The 18,201-nt window shown below is 38.6% G+C and overlaps 1 protein-coding gene across 1 annotated transcript in view; it reads right to left on the bottom strand.

The window, feature by feature from the left end:
- EIF3H (eukaryotic translation initiation factor 3 subunit H) overlaps positions 1-18,201 on the bottom strand; it is an 86,919-nt gene that overhangs the window by 49,753 nt on the left and 18,965 nt on the right. The window contains exon 2 of the mRNA XM_038125916.1: positions 17,391-17,547. Coding sequence (XP_037981844.1) covers positions 17,391-17,547 — 157 coding nt within the window. The remainder of the gene's footprint in view (positions 1-17,390; positions 17,548-18,201) is intronic.

An 18,201-nucleotide genomic window follows, 5' to 3' on the forward strand; every position in this document is an offset into this window, starting at 1 on the left:
AAGGAAATCAGGTTTGATACCAGGACTTTCCTCCCATGAAGCCATGCTGGATGTGACCTATGACTGCATTGTCATAGGTCTGGTGTTTTCAATACCTCTCAGAATAATATTTTCCTTAACTTTGCCAGGCACTGAAGTAAGACTGACAGTTCTGTAGTTTCTGGGCTCCTCCTTCTTGCCCTTCTTGAAAACTGGGATAATGTTTGCCAGCTTCCAGTTAGCTGGGACCTCTCTGGATTCCCAAGACTGCTCAAAAATCAAGAGCAGTTCTGCAATGACATCAGCCAGCTCCTTGGGGATGCTTGGATGAATCCAAACATTTTTCCACTGACACCAGCCTCAGAGCCGCACTGACCTGATGGATCTCCCTATCCCTATCAGTATTATTCCTTGTTACCAGAAGGATCAAAAAAAACCACTACCCACATTCCTGATCCTTCTACCAATCACCCCAGGGCTCTGAAGTCTCTTTTGATTGCTCTCAGACTTCTGTCACTGCCAGCTTTGAACATCCGAAGTGGATAGCAATCAGAGGGCTTTACTAGACTGGAGAGTTTTTCAGTAATGCTCCTTACCCGAGCCCCTGGGAGACAGCAGACTTCCCTGTGATTGGGGTCCACTCTGCATATTGGGCCCTTTGTACCCCTTAGAAGGGAGTCTCCTATTGCAACCACCCCCTTCTTCTGTTAACAGAGGAGGTCATGACACAGGGTAGAGGTGGCATTGCTTTAGGAGGCCTCACTATCCCAGAAAGACCTTCACTCACCTCATCAGTTGTCTGGCTTTCTAGTTCCAGAGCCTCACACCTTTGCAGAAGGTGCCAGTCCTACTTGTCAAATTCCAAGGAGGAACCTTCCTCCTGCTATGTGCTGTGACCTGCTCCCAGCCTTCATTGTGAACAGACCCTTGACTAATAGTCCTTTGACTAATTACCCTGCAGGGTTCTGAATCCACCTGCTTTTCCTCTGCAATGGAGGTTTAAGACTCCCGAGAGTCTTGAGACCGTGGTGTCTCTGAAAAGAACCGGTCAATCCCTGGATCCTTTGCTGAAATACTACGTAACCTATTCACTTCCTCCTGTAGCTCCTTCACCTGGTGACACAGCTCTTAAACCACAGCACACCTTCTGAAAAGAACTGTTGGCTCCAGCCTCAGGGAGAAGTATCAGGCACTTCTGGCAACCTATGACCTGGAGAGCTGCAGTAACAGTAACTATAACTGTTAGCTGTAATCTTCAAAAACACAGAGATAGGCCTTTACCTGAGCCAAAGATCTCCAATATGTTACAAGGAAATAAAAACAAAAAAGTCTACTTGAGCTGTAGGTCCAGAACATTAACAACACCCTTCCTAAAAATGGCCTATCCAAAAATGTGCTCTTAGAAGTGACAATGACTATTTTTATCCAAATTTACAATAAACAAATAATTTTATCAATGTATTTCCATATTTAAAACACATATATTTGGCTGAAAGACTTACAAGTATGGTGCAAGTAACTTAATAAGTTAATGGGGATTGGAAGTGTACATTAATATTATTCTTTGACACTTGAATATAAAAATTGACCACTAACATTTGCTTCTTTCCACCAATACCTTTTTAACCTTAAGAAGAGCACCACATTTGAGACCTGATCCAGACAGAAATAAACCCATTGATGAGAGAGAACTGAAAGTCTCTTAAACACACAGGCTAGGTCCAGATAACCCCAGGCAGTGACCATCTGTCCCCATTTATATGGCACTTCCCAGCTCACACCTGTACAGCAGGGGCTTGGCTACAGGTCTGGCTGGAACTGCAGCTGGGAGGAGCGCGCGAGCAGGACCCGCCTGGAGCGCGCAGCGGCGCCAGGTACACACCAGCTGGGCACCGGGAGGAGCGACAGGACCTCAGCCATCAGGGCAGTCCAACATCTCCCGAGGACACGTTCAGAGGTTCACTTAAGCTTTGAAAGTGAGTAAAAGCATAATGACACAAGGATGAGACCTTCTGAAGCAAGGTGAAGTGAAATAAGCAGGAAGGTTATAGACAAAGTGCACGAGCATGGCCTGAAAATACAGACCTGCTGCCATCTCAACTAAGATTGTAGCACTTCCTTGAATGCAAAAAAGTCAGTGATAAAAGTTATTAAAATATTTAGCTTAATTATTAAACATTATTTGTTCTGAAAGAGAAAATGTGGACTAATGAAACCGTTACTTGCACATATTTAATGAATTTTAATATTAACGCTACAATTGCTGAAAATACCAAGAAAAAAACAGATTTTCCAATAAAAAATATATATGGAAGCTTCAACTTTTGTATGCAATTTGAAAACAGAAAAAAGAAAAACCACCAAAATCAGACATTTAAAAATGGGGAGGATTTGCCCTATTTCCCCCAAATTTGCCCTATTTCCTAATAAAATTACCTGTTCTTATTTTATAAAGTAGCAGATCTTAAGAGACATTTGGGCATTACTCCATGTTTACCATGTTCACATTAACTACTTTCCTTTATGTTAAAAGGGAAAAACCTGCAACATATACAACTAAGTAAAATGACAAATAATTAAAAGTAAAATATTATTTCTTCTTTATACTATTCCGACATACTTAAACTACATCAATTGAGTTGTTTTCATGAAAATGTTGGGTTTCCATTTCATAACTGTACATATTTGCAATTAAATCAAAACACCCTCACATCAGCCCCTGCACAAATGAAGACTTCCACATACAGGAGGGTGAATGGAAAATATTACTTAACTAGTTGATCAAATTACAGTAGTTGAAATGCATCAGTTTCAGTAATTTAAAAGTCTTTCAAATTCAGGATAAATAGGATATCAGAATAATAGGGACAGAGCTAAAAGTCATCTGATAGCTGTTTCCTCCCATTACACATTGTTTGTGGCAAACATCTGGCTAACGTATCCTTCACGACCTCCCCAGACTTTCACTCAACCTGCCCTACTGTACCACTACTCTTATGGTGTTTCTCCTCATGACTCACCCTTAACACAAGTTGAACCCGCTGCTTCTTCTTGCAACCCCCCAGGACACAGGAAAAAATATCGGGCAAAACCATTTTTCTTTCAAGAGATTTAATCAAATGTCCCTTCACTCTCTCTACACTGAAGAAAGCAAAAGCACATAACAGAATCAATCCCAATTAAGAACTACTGTCACCATTACTATAAAACACTGGCTGTTATACAGCTTTAATACTAAAATGGGGTGGAAAGGCAGGAGAGAGGGAATTTTCAGCAGCAGATAACTCAGCAAGAAAAGCAGTGTCATTTGAGGCTAAGTAATATGCTCGAGTATCCAGGACCAAACCAATACCCAGATGCCACCAAACAAGCAGCTCTCCTACCTCTGCCAATCAGCAAAGCCTCAAAGAGTTATAACCTACATGACTTGTATATAGTGATGACTTCATTTCATAGCTGCAGAACTGTATCACAATTTTATCAATAGAATAAAACCAGATCTTTCCCCTATTCAAGTTATTCAGATGGATCAGATTTTATTAATTGGTTAGCAAGTATGAGCAGGATCAGAAGCTGGACCCAAGTGCTCCTTCTTTCATGTTAAAGTGCCATTTAAATGCAAGAAGAGAAAGCAAAGGGAAATCTTAAGGAGCATGTCTGCATTGTGCAAAGGGCTGAGCTGGGAACCCAAGGCTGGACCAGAAGTGCATTGCAGAGCTGTGCGCCAGGCCTACAGCCGTGCCTCCTTGTGACACCAGCTCCTAAGGGACACAGCTGCACCAAGCCAACACACACACGGCCCTACTGACATCTACCCTGATCCCTCCATCTTAGATGCCAGCACTCCATTCCATGTAAACTCCTCTGTCTGCTGCCAGCAAGCCTGAGTTATTACCACTCTTTCCACGGCATGATGTGTCCCACATCTACTGAAAGTCATCTACTGCTCTTTCAGATTACAGGTCTTGTTTAAACAGGTGCTTTTGTTCCCAGGTTGACACACTGAACTAGCATCTCTCCCCTACCAGTTTCCCATTTGAGTACTGTCTTGATTTTTGCAATTCCTCTTTGTATTGTGTCAGATTAAAATCTAAATCACAGTGATGACAAGGAACATTGATGTTGTAAACAGACACCTCTTTAAATAAAGTTGTGATCAAAGCATCGAGTAGCCCAATAAAACCCAGGTGGCTCTAGCTTATCGTATGCCATACTCATTATCTCAAGTGTCCCATTTAATAGATTTCCAGGTGTCAACAAAAGGTTTGTGCCAGTTTTTTCATTTCTGGCTCTGTTTATATATCTGGTGCCTTTTGATAAGAAGGTCTAATATTTAAAAAAAAAAAAGTTGAAAAATACTAATTTTAAAATCAGGCATTTCGCCACAGTTGGCAAAACCACAGAAACCAGTGTGTCTTTGTATTATTCACCATCTACATAAAGCGTAGCTAATTACAGAGGAATACCAAATGACTCATGTTTGCCATAGTTTTCTGTGGGCCAATATATTTATCCAAAAAAGTCAAAAAAATTTAAAAATTTAATGCCAACTTTAAGAGATTTAATCTGAAAGTTTCATGTAAAAACACAGTCAAAAAATTTAACTACTTATGGAAGTCATTACCTTTAAAATTACTATAAGCTCTGACAGCAAGCAGACAAAGAGGAAAAAAAAAGCTGATTTGACATTTATTCTTCATTTAACTTTGTGCTTTATGTGTCCGAATACATCAATTAATTTTTCACTTGAAACATCATTACAAGAAAAATGCCTTGGAAGATTTGGTCAAGTATCATACAATGGAGCCCTGTGAATAGCAGGAAACTTTTTCAAATGTCATTTTAAAAAGTAAAACCAAGAGCTCAAATTTCTACATTTGAGGATAGAGGGATATTTTGTTTTTAATTCTACACCATTGCATCAAAGTAGAATTTTACAAGGCGCTTCCTCATCCCTCACCCTGTCATTCATCATTTCAAGTAGTGTCTTGCTTCCTCTCCAAGCACATGTTATTTTCTGACCCACTATTTCAATTTCTTTTCATACATAAGAGACAAATTTTTTGCATGGAAATAAGGTTTAGAGGTCTAATCTTTCTAAAATGCTATGGAATTTCACCTTCCAAACCCCCACTTGCCTTTCAGTTATAATTGAAATTTCAGTTTCCAAATTAGCCAGGTAGAGATGCCAGCAATATTCCACTGAAAGCCATTAAGAACTGGACACCTAAACTCCTGTGCTGTTTCTAAAATGTTTGAGCAAGTATGTGTTTGTATAATGTTCAGGACACCCAGAGCCAGCTGACGCCTCTGGGCATGAGCACAGTAAAGCATAAATCAGGTCACGCTTCCTAGTTTGAGAGCTACACAGCTTTCAGGGTGGAAGCACTAACCTCATTCCAATTTACATCTAAACATTTCTTACTCCCACTCCTTATTCCATCTCCTCAGCATTCCTCATATCTTCAACACTTGGTGCCTATTGGAAACCATCACTGCCTCCAAGTCCAGTAAACTGACCAATCCCAAACCCATCCTCAACTGTCCTTTCCTCTAGTCTTCCATCAGTAACGCACCACCGAAAGAATTTGACTCTGAAATGAACTAAAAAAAAAAGCACATGGCAGAATGAAACTATATATAAAAAATACATACATACATATACATATATATACATATACATATCTATATATATGCTTCCAGGCAGACAGTTCATTAACATTTTTTGGTTTTGCAATTATTTTTTCTATTTTTGATGAGAACTGTCATATTTGGTCCAGTTCCTGAACAGCTGGTGTTGCACTCTTGTCTCTCTTATACATGATGGGAGGTATGGAACTAGACAGCAACACACCAAGCCTAGAAAACCATCCTCAGTAGAACTGCAAAAAAAAAAAATCCTGCCCCTGTATCTTTAGTTACTCCTTGTAGGACTGAGGACAATGTTTCTCAGCTACAAGAACCACTAGGCTCAGTGGACGAAGACCTTCAGAATTTCCTCAGTATACAAAGACCTCCATTTTTACAAGTGCCTGCTGTTCCACTGTGTGAGAAAGTCTTTCAGGCTCAGTGTGTACCAGGAGTGGCACCCAGTGTCCAAACTGCATCCTTACAACAGCGTCTTGACTTCTCAGTCTCTCCTTGCTTCTTTCTCCCAGGCTGCAGTTACAGAAAATCAGCAGTTCTCTGCTTAAACTGTACATATACTCCAAGCAAAGTAGTTTACACACACTTATTGCCAAACTGTTTAAATCAACTGTGCACAGATGAATGAAATTTTCAACTATTCAATGCGGACAACAACTATTAAGTCCCATAAAATACTTCAATTAAGCCACAGAGATACAGATTTAAACTCTGAATGAAATCAACATTTGTGTAGACTACGACCTTTTAACTACACTCAAAAACTGACTTCACAGTCCCAGGATGATTTATTCTCCATCATTGGCACTGCTTTAATAGTCCAAACCAGTCTTCCTAAACATGTTTTGTTAGAACAGAAGTAAAAATCACTAAAAGAATTGGAAAAAACCCCAAAACAAAAAGCACCAACAAACAATTTTCATGTTTTGCAGCTATGCAGGATTTTATAGATCATCTACCGTGCTTGGCAAAAACAACTGAGTAAAAATGAGAGTAACAAATCTAGAAAATAAAATTGTTTTGTTCTTCCCAAAACTGATCAGAGAGATAACACTTTATTTTAAACAAGATTCAACACCGAGAGTAAGTTATAAAGAAAGCTTCCCCCAAACTGCTGCAAAAGCTACAGTTTCTTGCTTTTTTTTCTTTCGCTATCACAGAACAGCAGAAAACACATCAAGATAAAACACTTAATTATTGTAACAATTATCCTAAGGCATTAAACAGCTATTATTCCATCCGTAGGTAAGAGCACAGTATGGAACAATGAAGCAATACAAATTGGTAAAAAGGAAAAGAACAAAACCCCTATTTCCATCTACATGCGAAAGTCAAATTGCAAACATCTTTTGCCAAACTTCACCTGGTCAGTTTTCCTGTTTCACTAATATCAAAACCTAACCTCCAGCATAACATCTCTCCCCTCAAACAATGAAGCCCAGCACTATTTGCCTCACGTGTACAAGCTGCAAGAACATTACATGCACCTCTTCAGGAGTCAAATGCCTTGCAGCTAAGTGAAATTCTGAGTTGATTAAAACCAAAAAGATTAGATCTCAGCTCTACTGCAAATATCTCTAAAAAAGCTTTTGTTTCTCAACCAAAGACACAAAACTGGCACAATTAAACAGTTTATTAAGAACTTCAAAATCATGATGTTCAGAGTCTGCAGTTCCTCCCTTACCCCTCCGATTGCTCTGCTGCATAAAAGAACACTACAAAATCTGCAATACACTCCACACGGATCAGGTTTGTATATATAAATATATAAATATATAATTATATATATGTGTATATATGTATATATAAATATATATACATACACACACACACACACACACACACTGAACAGGACGTTCAAATCCCTGAATTACCTCCCTGGTAAGATTTATTTTGTTTCAACGAGACTTCTACTTGCAAAAACACGCACACATTGCACAGCAAATACATCTCTTGTTAGGTGCCTAATATGGCCAGGGAAACCATTTGGATTATTCTGCGCCTGCTTATGCATTGTCCTACAAAACAATAAGATAGAACAGCAAGAAACTAGCAATTAAGAGAGTCTAAATGCACATCGGGAATCACTAAAACCCACGCTAGCCAAGTCAGGAACAATATGACTGATGAATAGGCCATATTATATTAGGATTGTTAGCAAGTGTTAGAAAATTATCCTTAGCAGATGTCCCTTATGACCTATATATATCACACAAAGAATATGCCTGTCTTGTTTCCTAAAAAAGTTTTAAGAAATCTTTCCATTTTTATTTCTGACTGGAACTCCGCATGTCTGCATGTGGCTATAAATATGTACAGAGGATTTATCACACTAACTTACAAAAACATGTAAGTATTTTACTGTAAACAACCTATTTTCATGTATATTTTTCTACTGCACGAATTTACGCTGTACTGAAGCACGTAATCAAACGAAAGAAAGCAAACTGTGTATTCAGCACAGTGAAACAAAAGGCAAGATACATACTACTAGCTACATACTACTACTGCAACTTATCAACCGACACACCACAACCCAAACCAGAGTGAATTTCTTCAGTCAGATGGGTGAGAGCCTTATCTGCAATAAAAACATTTTGTGGATGCAGTCAATAAGGAATTATATAAATTTAAGTTACTGTATACTATACATGTGCAACTATGCACACCCTGCTCATCTTCACTAGCATTTTCAAGTAGTTTTCACTTTCTTAAATTTTGCTGATATTAAGATTCTATATGCTGGATTACCTTCAAACTACAGAGATAAGCAAGATTTGCTCAGTTTGAACTTTCTCAGTTTCTCCATAAATTTTTGACTGCATCACTGGATTTCACAATATATATTAATCATAAACAACTGATGCTAAAATAAACAAACATAAACTTTACTGAGATTTGTCTCTTGTCTATCAAAGACTAGTATTTTTAGTACATCTCTAAAGTTCTATAATTTTTTATGAAAAAAATTCTTATATCTCTTTAACTCCACTGCTGCAGTGGGTTTCCTGCCAGCAGAATGGATTTCAAGTCTGTTCCTCAACTATTTAATTCCAAATTCAGTCCTGAACCTTGGGCCAGCTTCTTGTCTCTGCCTTTCCATCAAAAAAATAAATGTGAACACTATGACCAAAAGAGGTACAACTCAGCTTTCATGTGTACTATACCTTTAGTATGGAACATTTTCTTAGAGAATAATGCTACATAATTTTCCACATTATGCAGTTGATAAGGTCATAAAACATTATTGAACAAGAAATAAGAATGAAAATGATTTTTCATAATTTACTACTAGTATTTATTTCAATCAGTTTCTATTACTTCTCACACAGACGTATTGATTTTAACTGCTTTTCAACAGAACTATAGGCATTTCCTTAATTTTAGCTCTCAGAAAAAAAAAATAGGGGATCTGCTCATTTTGCTGTGCTTGCCTTCAGCTCCCTCAAGTTCATTACAGCTTTCTTTGGGAAAGGAAATGGCTAAATACTTGCATTAGCAAAAAAGGAAAGGAGGGGGAATGGAAAGAGGTAATAAGAAGGTGTTGAAAGAACTCTCTCTTCCTCTTGGTCCAGACCCACTGGGAAAAGAACAGATGAGTGCGGAGTCCAAATGTATGGCCAAGGCTGAGGGGAACAACAAGGTCCACAAACAATTGGTCCCTTAAGAAAGAACATGCTACAGACCCAAGAAAGACATGCAAAAAGCACAACGAGTGAGATCCAGGCAGTCCTGCTGAAACAGCCACTCCTGTACCACATTGTCCAAGACCAAGGAATAATCATCAAGGATAAAGATCTTTAAAGTTTTTAACAGAACTGATAATGTTGTCTTCACTGCACTGGGCTTCCTTCTGGATGAAGCTTTAGTTCCTCCAAACACAGAGGTAGACACAAGAGTAGATATTAAGTGTGTGTGTGTGTGTGTGTGTGTGTGTGTGTGTATATATATATATATATATATATATGTACACACACATGTATGTATATATATACGCACACACACATACACACACACTTTCATTATTTAACTGGTTATCTGCTTCTGTGCTCTTTCATGTCTTTAGTCAATGCTGAGCTGATTATATTAGCATCAAAAAAATTAAATTCCGAATAGTTCATTCGTAATATTTTACCAAAACTGAAGGTAAAAGAAACTGGGCTTTCATATTGCTGACCATATAAAAACTAATGAGTTTCTGCAAGTTTTACAAAATTATATTAAATATCCATATAACAAACTAAATTACTGTATATCATGATTATAAATAAAGAATACAGCTAAGATAGAACACAAGCTATGAACTAAAAACTCCTGGCTTCAAGATGAAATCTTCCATATAACGAAATGTTTAAATAGCTGAGTTGGATACAATTTCCCAGCTCATTTTAAGGCAGCTAAAAATCAGTTATATACATCTACCTACCTATCTCTTAAAACAGACACTTTTCTAACCTCTTTTGCAGGCTAAGTAAGTGAATATTCTTAAACACAATTTTAAGTAAAGTACAGCATGGAAGTTTATTAATTATGATAATAACATCCCTGCAATTGCGAATTACAGAGAAAAAAAATCAAGCAACCTACAACAGACTTTAGGCTAGGTTTTTCTGTCTAAAATTGCTCAAGGAAAAATGCCATTAAATATGTTTTCTTAAAAAAAAAAAGCTAAGAGCTAGTAGAACATTCTGCATTTTAAATCAAATTACACTAACTTATTTTGCAGCAAAATTTCAATGGAAACAGATTTAAATAAAATTGTAATATGTGTGGTACTTTAAAGAGCAAAATGATTTCTCTTTTTTGATATAAAATTAGATATTGAACAAAAGGATTAACCTACCACTTTAAAATACTGCCCCTACAGTAAAAATTAACTTGAAAGCCCAGAAATGCAGTAAACAAAGCATTTCAGGCAGTTTATGCGATACTGTCAGAAGTGGAATAGTTGATATGCAATTTTTAAGTCTGCACAGTCCAGTAGTGTAAATCCCTTTAGATAAAGCAAGGAGTTCCATCACAACTGCTCTGCCTCCTCTTTCTTAGTTATGCGTGGTAGAATTGGGAAGCAAAGAAGCAAACCCGCAGAACAAGCAAGCTCCCGTCCTGCTTTTAGGATACACACACGGAAGTCGGAATCAAATTCTCCACATCTACGCTGAGCCTTAGATCACACAACACATTTAGACTGATTTAAGAACCGAAAAAAACCACTGAGTCAGGATAGTCAATGCGCTTTCTAACCTATCTTCTGAATTCGTTTGTGCACAAGATTACATGCACCGTATCAGATGAAGGCACCGTGTGCCCAGCGCTGCCGCACGCCCCGCGACACCCGGCCGGGAGGGCGGCGGGGCCGGGCGAGCGCTGGCCACGGGCGCCCTCTGACGGCGGCTCGGCGGCCACGGCGGGACACACACGGCCATCGGGGGGACACACACGGCCATCGGGGGGACACACACGGCCACGGCGGGACACACGCGGCCACGGCGGGACACACGCGGCCACGGCGGGACACACGCGGCCATCGGGGGGACACACGCGGCCACGGGGTGGGGGGAGACACACACACGGCCACGGGGTGGGGGGAGACACACACACGGCCATGGGGGGACGGGGAGGGACACACGGCCATCGAGGTGAGGGGACGGGGACGGGACACACGAGGGGCCACGGGAGGGACACCCGGACAACTCACTTGCCTCGGGCAAGAGAAGTAAAAGCACTGTTTCTTCGCACTCGCGATTACAAAACCATCCTCTGGCATACACTGCCGCCTCTGAGAGACACAAGTGCGGGCATCCACACACCCAAGGCACATTTCAGCCCGCACCCCCTTAGAGTAGCCTTTTAGTGGGATTTCTTCTTTCTTACCCATCGAAGACAAAAACCTCCAGTCATTACAGGTAAGTCTGCACAGTATGAAAACTTAGGCAAAACATTTAACAGGCTGCATGCCTGCTACTCCACTGAATCATCACCATTACACAAAGCATGTCAACATTAGCTTCCTTTCAGGAAACAAATCAAGAGCTTGCACTAGGGACGGTAAAGTACAAAATAATCCAGGTGTGATTAGCAGTTATATTAAAGAACCTTGAATATGTGATACATCTTATTAGATGACGATTAATTTTGTCCATCAATATATTGCAATATCAGTTCTGGCAAACCACAAAAAAAAAAATCGAAGATCAGATGACAGTATTTTGAGTGCTTAACAACTGACCATCTACCCTTATCATAATCATCTGAATTCCTTACATAAATTAAACCTTATTGAGCCTATGGACTATTTCACACATTCATTATACCCAAATGATAAAAAGAGAAACAAAACAAACAAACAAACAAGCTTAAAATTCTATATCCTTTTTTACATAGAGAACGAAGTATAACTTCATAAATGCATGGACAAATCTGACAGGCTCTCACCAGCACTCAGTAATTGAAAACTCAACATTTACACAGTATGGCTTTCTTCCTAAATTACAAAAAACACAGATGAGGAATTTACATTAACGGACTTCAACTGGAACCAGAATCATGGCTGTGATTAAGGAGATTTTGGATTACCTGCTCCTGTCCTTAGTGAAATAAAACTCAAATGTCATGTAACTCGATTTCTTCATTTCATAAACATTTCATTTTCTTAAAGTAATCAACAAAAAGACATGAGCTACAACTGTCATATCCAAAGAGAATAAACCAATACAAACAAAAAAAAGAAGAAAAAAACAGCTAAAATTGTATCTGCCTATTCAGAACATAGTTACAGCCACTGCATATTCAAGGTCTGTCACACAATACAAGAGAAATACAATATGATAAATACAATGATAAAACCTTTGATTTAAAATGGGAATAAAACAAGAAAAACTGACAAAATCTAGCCTGGACAGAAGCCTTTACAGAAAGCAGATGAACCAACACTGCTGGGGGGGAGGGGTGGACACGCAGTGATTTAATGACACCAGGACTTCTACAGCAATAGCAGCAAAAGAAATCAACCCTCACAGAGTCCATTTGGACCCTACTGCAACAAGGCTTATGAAAGGTCTAGAAAATATGTCCTAAGGGAACAGCTGATGGAGCGGTGTTAGTTCAGTCTTGAGCAGAGAAGGCTCAGGAGGGACCTCACTGCTCTCTACAACATCTGAAAGGATGGTGCAGTGAGATGGAGGCCACTCTATTATGCTGCGCCTGCAGTGAGGACCAGAGGAAATGACCTTAAACTGAGACAGGGGAGATGCAGATTAGGTATCAGAATTATTTTTTTCCAGTTTTAGGGTAGTCAGGCATTGGAATAGGTTGCCCAGGGAGGTGACAGATTCACCAGCCCTGGAAGTATTTAAAGGGTATCTGGATCTGGTCCTAGTGATGTGGCTCAGGGTTACAGTGATATTAGTGGCCAACAGTTGGACTTGATAATCTTCTCGTTTTCTTCCAACCTTGATTCTATGATTCTACCTGAAGCCCTCTGCTTCTGCAAGGACCACATGTCACAGGTGAGCGAACAGGCAGGACTGCAGCTAAGGCCCAGCAGCTCAAACTGCTGCTGCCCCTGGCCAAGTGAAACCCTGAATAAGCACTATTTATGAACTATGACACCTTCGTCCACATGCAACTGCACCCATTTGAGGCTAAAAAAATGGTGGGTTTGTGGAATTGTTGCACTATGTTATCTGTAGTTGTTACCGAATGATTACGCAACTAAATACAACCTCAAGCACAGAAAACTACACATAATTGAATGTATGATCATCTAGCTGACTTCTAACCTGAAAACGGAAATTAATCTAAGTAACAAAGTAAAAATCATGTTGGGGGACAGGGGGAGAAGGCATCAGCTTTCCTTCTGGAACACTTCAGAGGGAATCTAATAAAAGAAGAAAAAGTTATAACCATATAGAACTTATTTTGATGTATAATTATATAACTGTCTCAAAGTTCCGACTGGTGTATTTACCACAGGACCTAGTTTATCATCTTAGCTTTGTAACTAAGTTACTAAAATACATCGGACTGAAATAAATCTGTTTCAAAATAATGTCTCACAACATCCATAATGAGTGACAAGAGGTATGCTTCATTTTTAACTGTTGTATTTCCAAGAACAGAACATAAATTTCCTTTAAATTGGGAGAAAAGCTACTCAGTGAAAAGGACAGAAGATAAAGTCAATAAAGTGCAAAGGATTGAACTTAACATATTGCTTAGAAATATATAGACATGAAAAGTACATTTATTTATCACGAAGAACATAGAGTAAATAAAGCTTTTAGTAAACCTTAGCTGAAAGACGGCAAAACAATGCTCAGACAAAAGCTTGGAAGTGCCCTAAAGTGAAAGCACTTCTCAGAAAACTACCCTCAGTAAGACAAGCTGGAATACTACAACTTTTCACAGAAGTACCTAAGCCAAAAATCCTTACAGCAGAAATTTGATTTTCCCTAAACAAGAGTTGAATCCGTGGGGTGGAGGATGTGGGGAAGCAGAGACAGGGGGCACAGGAATAGGGGTTGTATGTATAAATCACTGAAAATATCTTTATGAAATTTAAGATCAGTCCTTTGAAAAATAAAGTCAATGCCTATGAGGATTTAAGTGCACCAGCAATAAGGAAACACAATTATGTGAAAAGTAAATGTTTAACCAAAAGCCCAAAGTGCAGCCCTAAAATATTGAACATTCACATTGAAGCATCTTTTGCTAAGGACTCAACAACAATTCTGCAATTTTCCTCTGTGAGCTCACACATCATCAACTAAACTTCACCTACAGATTTCTAACAGAGAGCTGGGCTGAACCCTCTCACCCCCACTAAAAATCTCATGCTGCAGCAGGCCAGCCTAAGTGTTTAAGACTTCCCTGACAAGAAATCTTACCAAAAAAATTGCACTTTGTAAAAAGAATCATAGGAAGACAACACTTCAGGAGAAACTTTCTATGATGAAAAACACCTGTGGATTCATATGTGATGGACAGTCTGTCCAAATTTGAAATAAGAATTACCTGAAGCTAAAAAACCTCTCTCTGTTTTCTGTAGTTTCAGAAATAGTCCAATTCAAACTGCATTAAAAATGTTCTTGCACTAAAAGAACAAGTTCAGATATGTTTTTGGTTTTTTTTTTAATTTCTGAAAGAATTCTGTAACAGCAAATAGCCAAAATCTGATATTATCTCAGGCATTAGAAGCAAGAGACAAAATGGCGCCATAACAAAAGCATAACTAAGCATATCTAAAGAAATGGTTGTTGTAAGCAACTTTAAATACATCTTTATCAAACTGATTCTTAAATGTCATGCATACCTATTTCAAGTTCAATTTAAGGATATTTTCTTAGCACTCTCAAAAATGTGTTTTGTGTTAGGTTTGCACAGCTTAAAAGAGGAAAACATTCATGTAAATGTGTCTTGCCAATTACCTAACAGTTTATTTGCTCAAATATCACCCTTTTGTACAAAAGCTCAAATTCTCTTAACAACAATCACGTTGAGACCACTAAGGCAGAAGATGATGCAACCTCATCCTGACAAAAGAGCACAAAGTTAAGTATTATTCTGCATGATAGCAGCGCTGAAGTGCCAAGGCCTTTGCATTTTCCCTCCATATCTGTGAGCCTGAATTTGTGCAAATATATAAAGCCAGGTAGGGTACTGAAGTAACACACAAGTCGTCGGGGGAAGGAGGTGCCTCCTTTTCTTTGGTTTTTAGCATCCTGAATTTTAATATTCTGGCACACAACAAGAGATTTCTCTACTTGAATTATCTGCATCTAGAAGAAAAAGAATCTTTTGAAATCTTTTTTGAAAATCTGGCAGGATGCTTGCATAGGGAAGCACAGCTCCAGGGAAAACAAACAGGGGGCATTTATAAAACATTATTGTTTTTCACATTGGCAAAACAGAAGACAAGTCTGAGGAGCCTAAAAAGATACCAAAGGCTCAAGCTAGCAACCTGAACAGCCATTTTTGTTTAGGTTCTCATTTTCCCTAGGCTCTACTACATAGGTTAAAGAGCTCAACAGACCCCCCCCAGTAAAGGGCATGCAGAATGAACACAAGCACTTTGCATTTTCTAAGTGGTTCAGTCTATTTAACTGTATTTCACTGAGAAGAATACAGAGGCAACATCTCTGTCATCCATGTAGTACAGGCTAGGGAAGATGGAAACCAATAGGAAATTCTCCTGAATTAGCTTACAGGGAAGCTCCCCGACCTGGCTGCAGATTCCCCACCACTGCCAGAGGCAGAATCAGCCTCACTGCCACAGGCTCACTTCCCACTCTGGCCTGTTTGCTCTGCTTTCTGTGCCCACAGCACGTGAACAGAAAGCTGAAAAGCTAAAGGGTCCAGGTGAGGGAAGCTTTGCCTTTGGACCTTACTTAATGTCAGGAATATTGCCTACTTGCTAAAAAAGGAAAGACTTGTACCAAAAATCACTTTCCTGGAAGGAAGTTTCTCCCAAACACAAAGAGTTGAACCCTGCATACCAGATCACAGGCTTACAGCTCAGCATGGGAGCCATCTCTGACACTGAGAAATTCGTTTCAATACTTGCTCTCCTATCAGCTACATGGAAATAATTCAGTCATTTTCTACAGAAAAAAATGAAGCATGGGGTCCAATTAAGAATTTAGATTACTTCAATCCTTTGAAGAGCTCCAGAAGAGAAGGAATCTTTAAAATATTTTTTAGGCTTTAGTAAAATATAGTTCTGACTCAAGCACCAGGTTATTGTAGGACAATTAAGATTCCTTTTTGTTTTGTACTCTTATTTTCTTTGACCAAAGTGTATAATCCCACAAAGGAAGCAATAAACAGGGACGAAACCTTACCAAATTGCAAAGAATTCTTAAAATTATCTCCGCTATAAAAGCAGAGTTCAAGATTCTTTTGTTGTAAGATAAAATATTAATTTAATACCTAATCTCATTGTAAGCAAGAAAAAGCAGTTTATACTTACAGATTAAGTGATCTTGCTCAAACTGCATTATCAAAACAGAAGCAACTGCAACTACTTTGACTATATTGCCTCTTTAGTTACTCTTGAAGTTAAACTGACTCTTTATACCCTAATAAAGTTTTTCTACTAGTGCCATTAAATACACACATGCATACATATAATATCAAGATTAGAACTGTAAGCCTTTTAAGTTTGCTTTATAAATTTGATGCCATTCTGTGCCAAGCCAATCATACTGACTTACAGTGTCACTAACAAAACACAGGATCAGCGAAGAACACTGAGACAGACAGAAACCACCCATGCTACATTCTAGCTCACTTAGACAGCAAAATGATCACCCAGACTTCAAGTTAGCCATGGCCTCTCAAAATTCACAAAGCTCTGCTCTCCAGGTTTCCAATGAGTACTTAATGCAGACAATTAAATCCACAGAGAGGCAATCTATGTGCTGAGCTACATCCAGATGTGTATGTATGCACACACATACACACAGCCACTTCCATAAAAAGTGATTATGAATTACAGACAGGAAACTAATATAACTTCTTGTGTGGAGTCTCATCCTAAAATAATGTCCGTATCATACAGTGTTCATCCCCTCTAACCTCCCTTATACAGACAAGCTTTAAGATGGATATTCAGGACAGCACTCCAATTAACCCATTGACACCTCAACCCACAGTAAAACATCTGAGTACACACAAACTTCTGCTCACTGTGAGGGGCAACAAGGCCTTTATAGCCCATAGAGATCTTCTTTTTAGTTTAAGTTTTACAAAACTGTAACTATTACCTTCATCAAAGTCTGCATCATCCTCTGTATGTTGAGGGAAAGGGAAGCAATTTGTGATTTCCAGTCTGTCATCCACCACAAGACCCAGCAGCACGCCTTGGACCACTTCATTCCCCTGTCCTTCTTCTTGGTAATGTTTAATGATCTTTAACACAACCTAGAACACAAAACAATAAAATCATAATATGAAATGCATTATTTTTGTCCTCAAACTATGTACCTGGAATTTTAAATTTGTTGCATGGTTTAGAGCTATAAACCAAGTGAGCTTATTTTAATACAGCAATTTTAATACAGGCTGAGGAACAGACAGCCAACCTCATATTACAGGGGAAAAAACAAGACCATTAAATAAACCATCAAAATGCAGTTCTAAACCAATTTTCTGAAACACCATTCTAAAATGAAATATTGATCCAGTATCTTGCAGGTCCAATAAGGCCCCTCTTGAGGGAAAAAGTGCAGAAGGAACTAACAAAACATCTAATAAAACTATGCAGAAACTGGTAGGAATTGTTTAAAAGGTGCAGATCCCATCAAATTTCAATTGCATTAATCTTTTAAAGTACTTCTCACTACAGTTTTACTTCAGATGATATTTTAAGTTATATAATGTGAATGGCATGTCACACGGTATTTAAGGAAAATCAATGATAAAAGAAAAAAGATATGCACAAATTACTTGTAATATTTTTAACAAAGTAATTTCCACTTCCTTCCTTAAATCTGAACTCTACAATGAATAATTCCCATGAGATGATACTGTAAATTGGAACAGTATGAACAAAACCACTCAAAAATAGTCAGTCGT

This window comes from Motacilla alba, chromosome 2, assembly GCF_015832195.1.
Source record: "Motacilla alba alba isolate MOTALB_02 chromosome 2, Motacilla_alba_V1.0_pri, whole genome shotgun sequence".
In the NCBI taxonomy this organism is placed as follows: domain Eukaryota; kingdom Metazoa; phylum Chordata; class Aves; order Passeriformes; family Motacillidae; genus Motacilla; species Motacilla alba.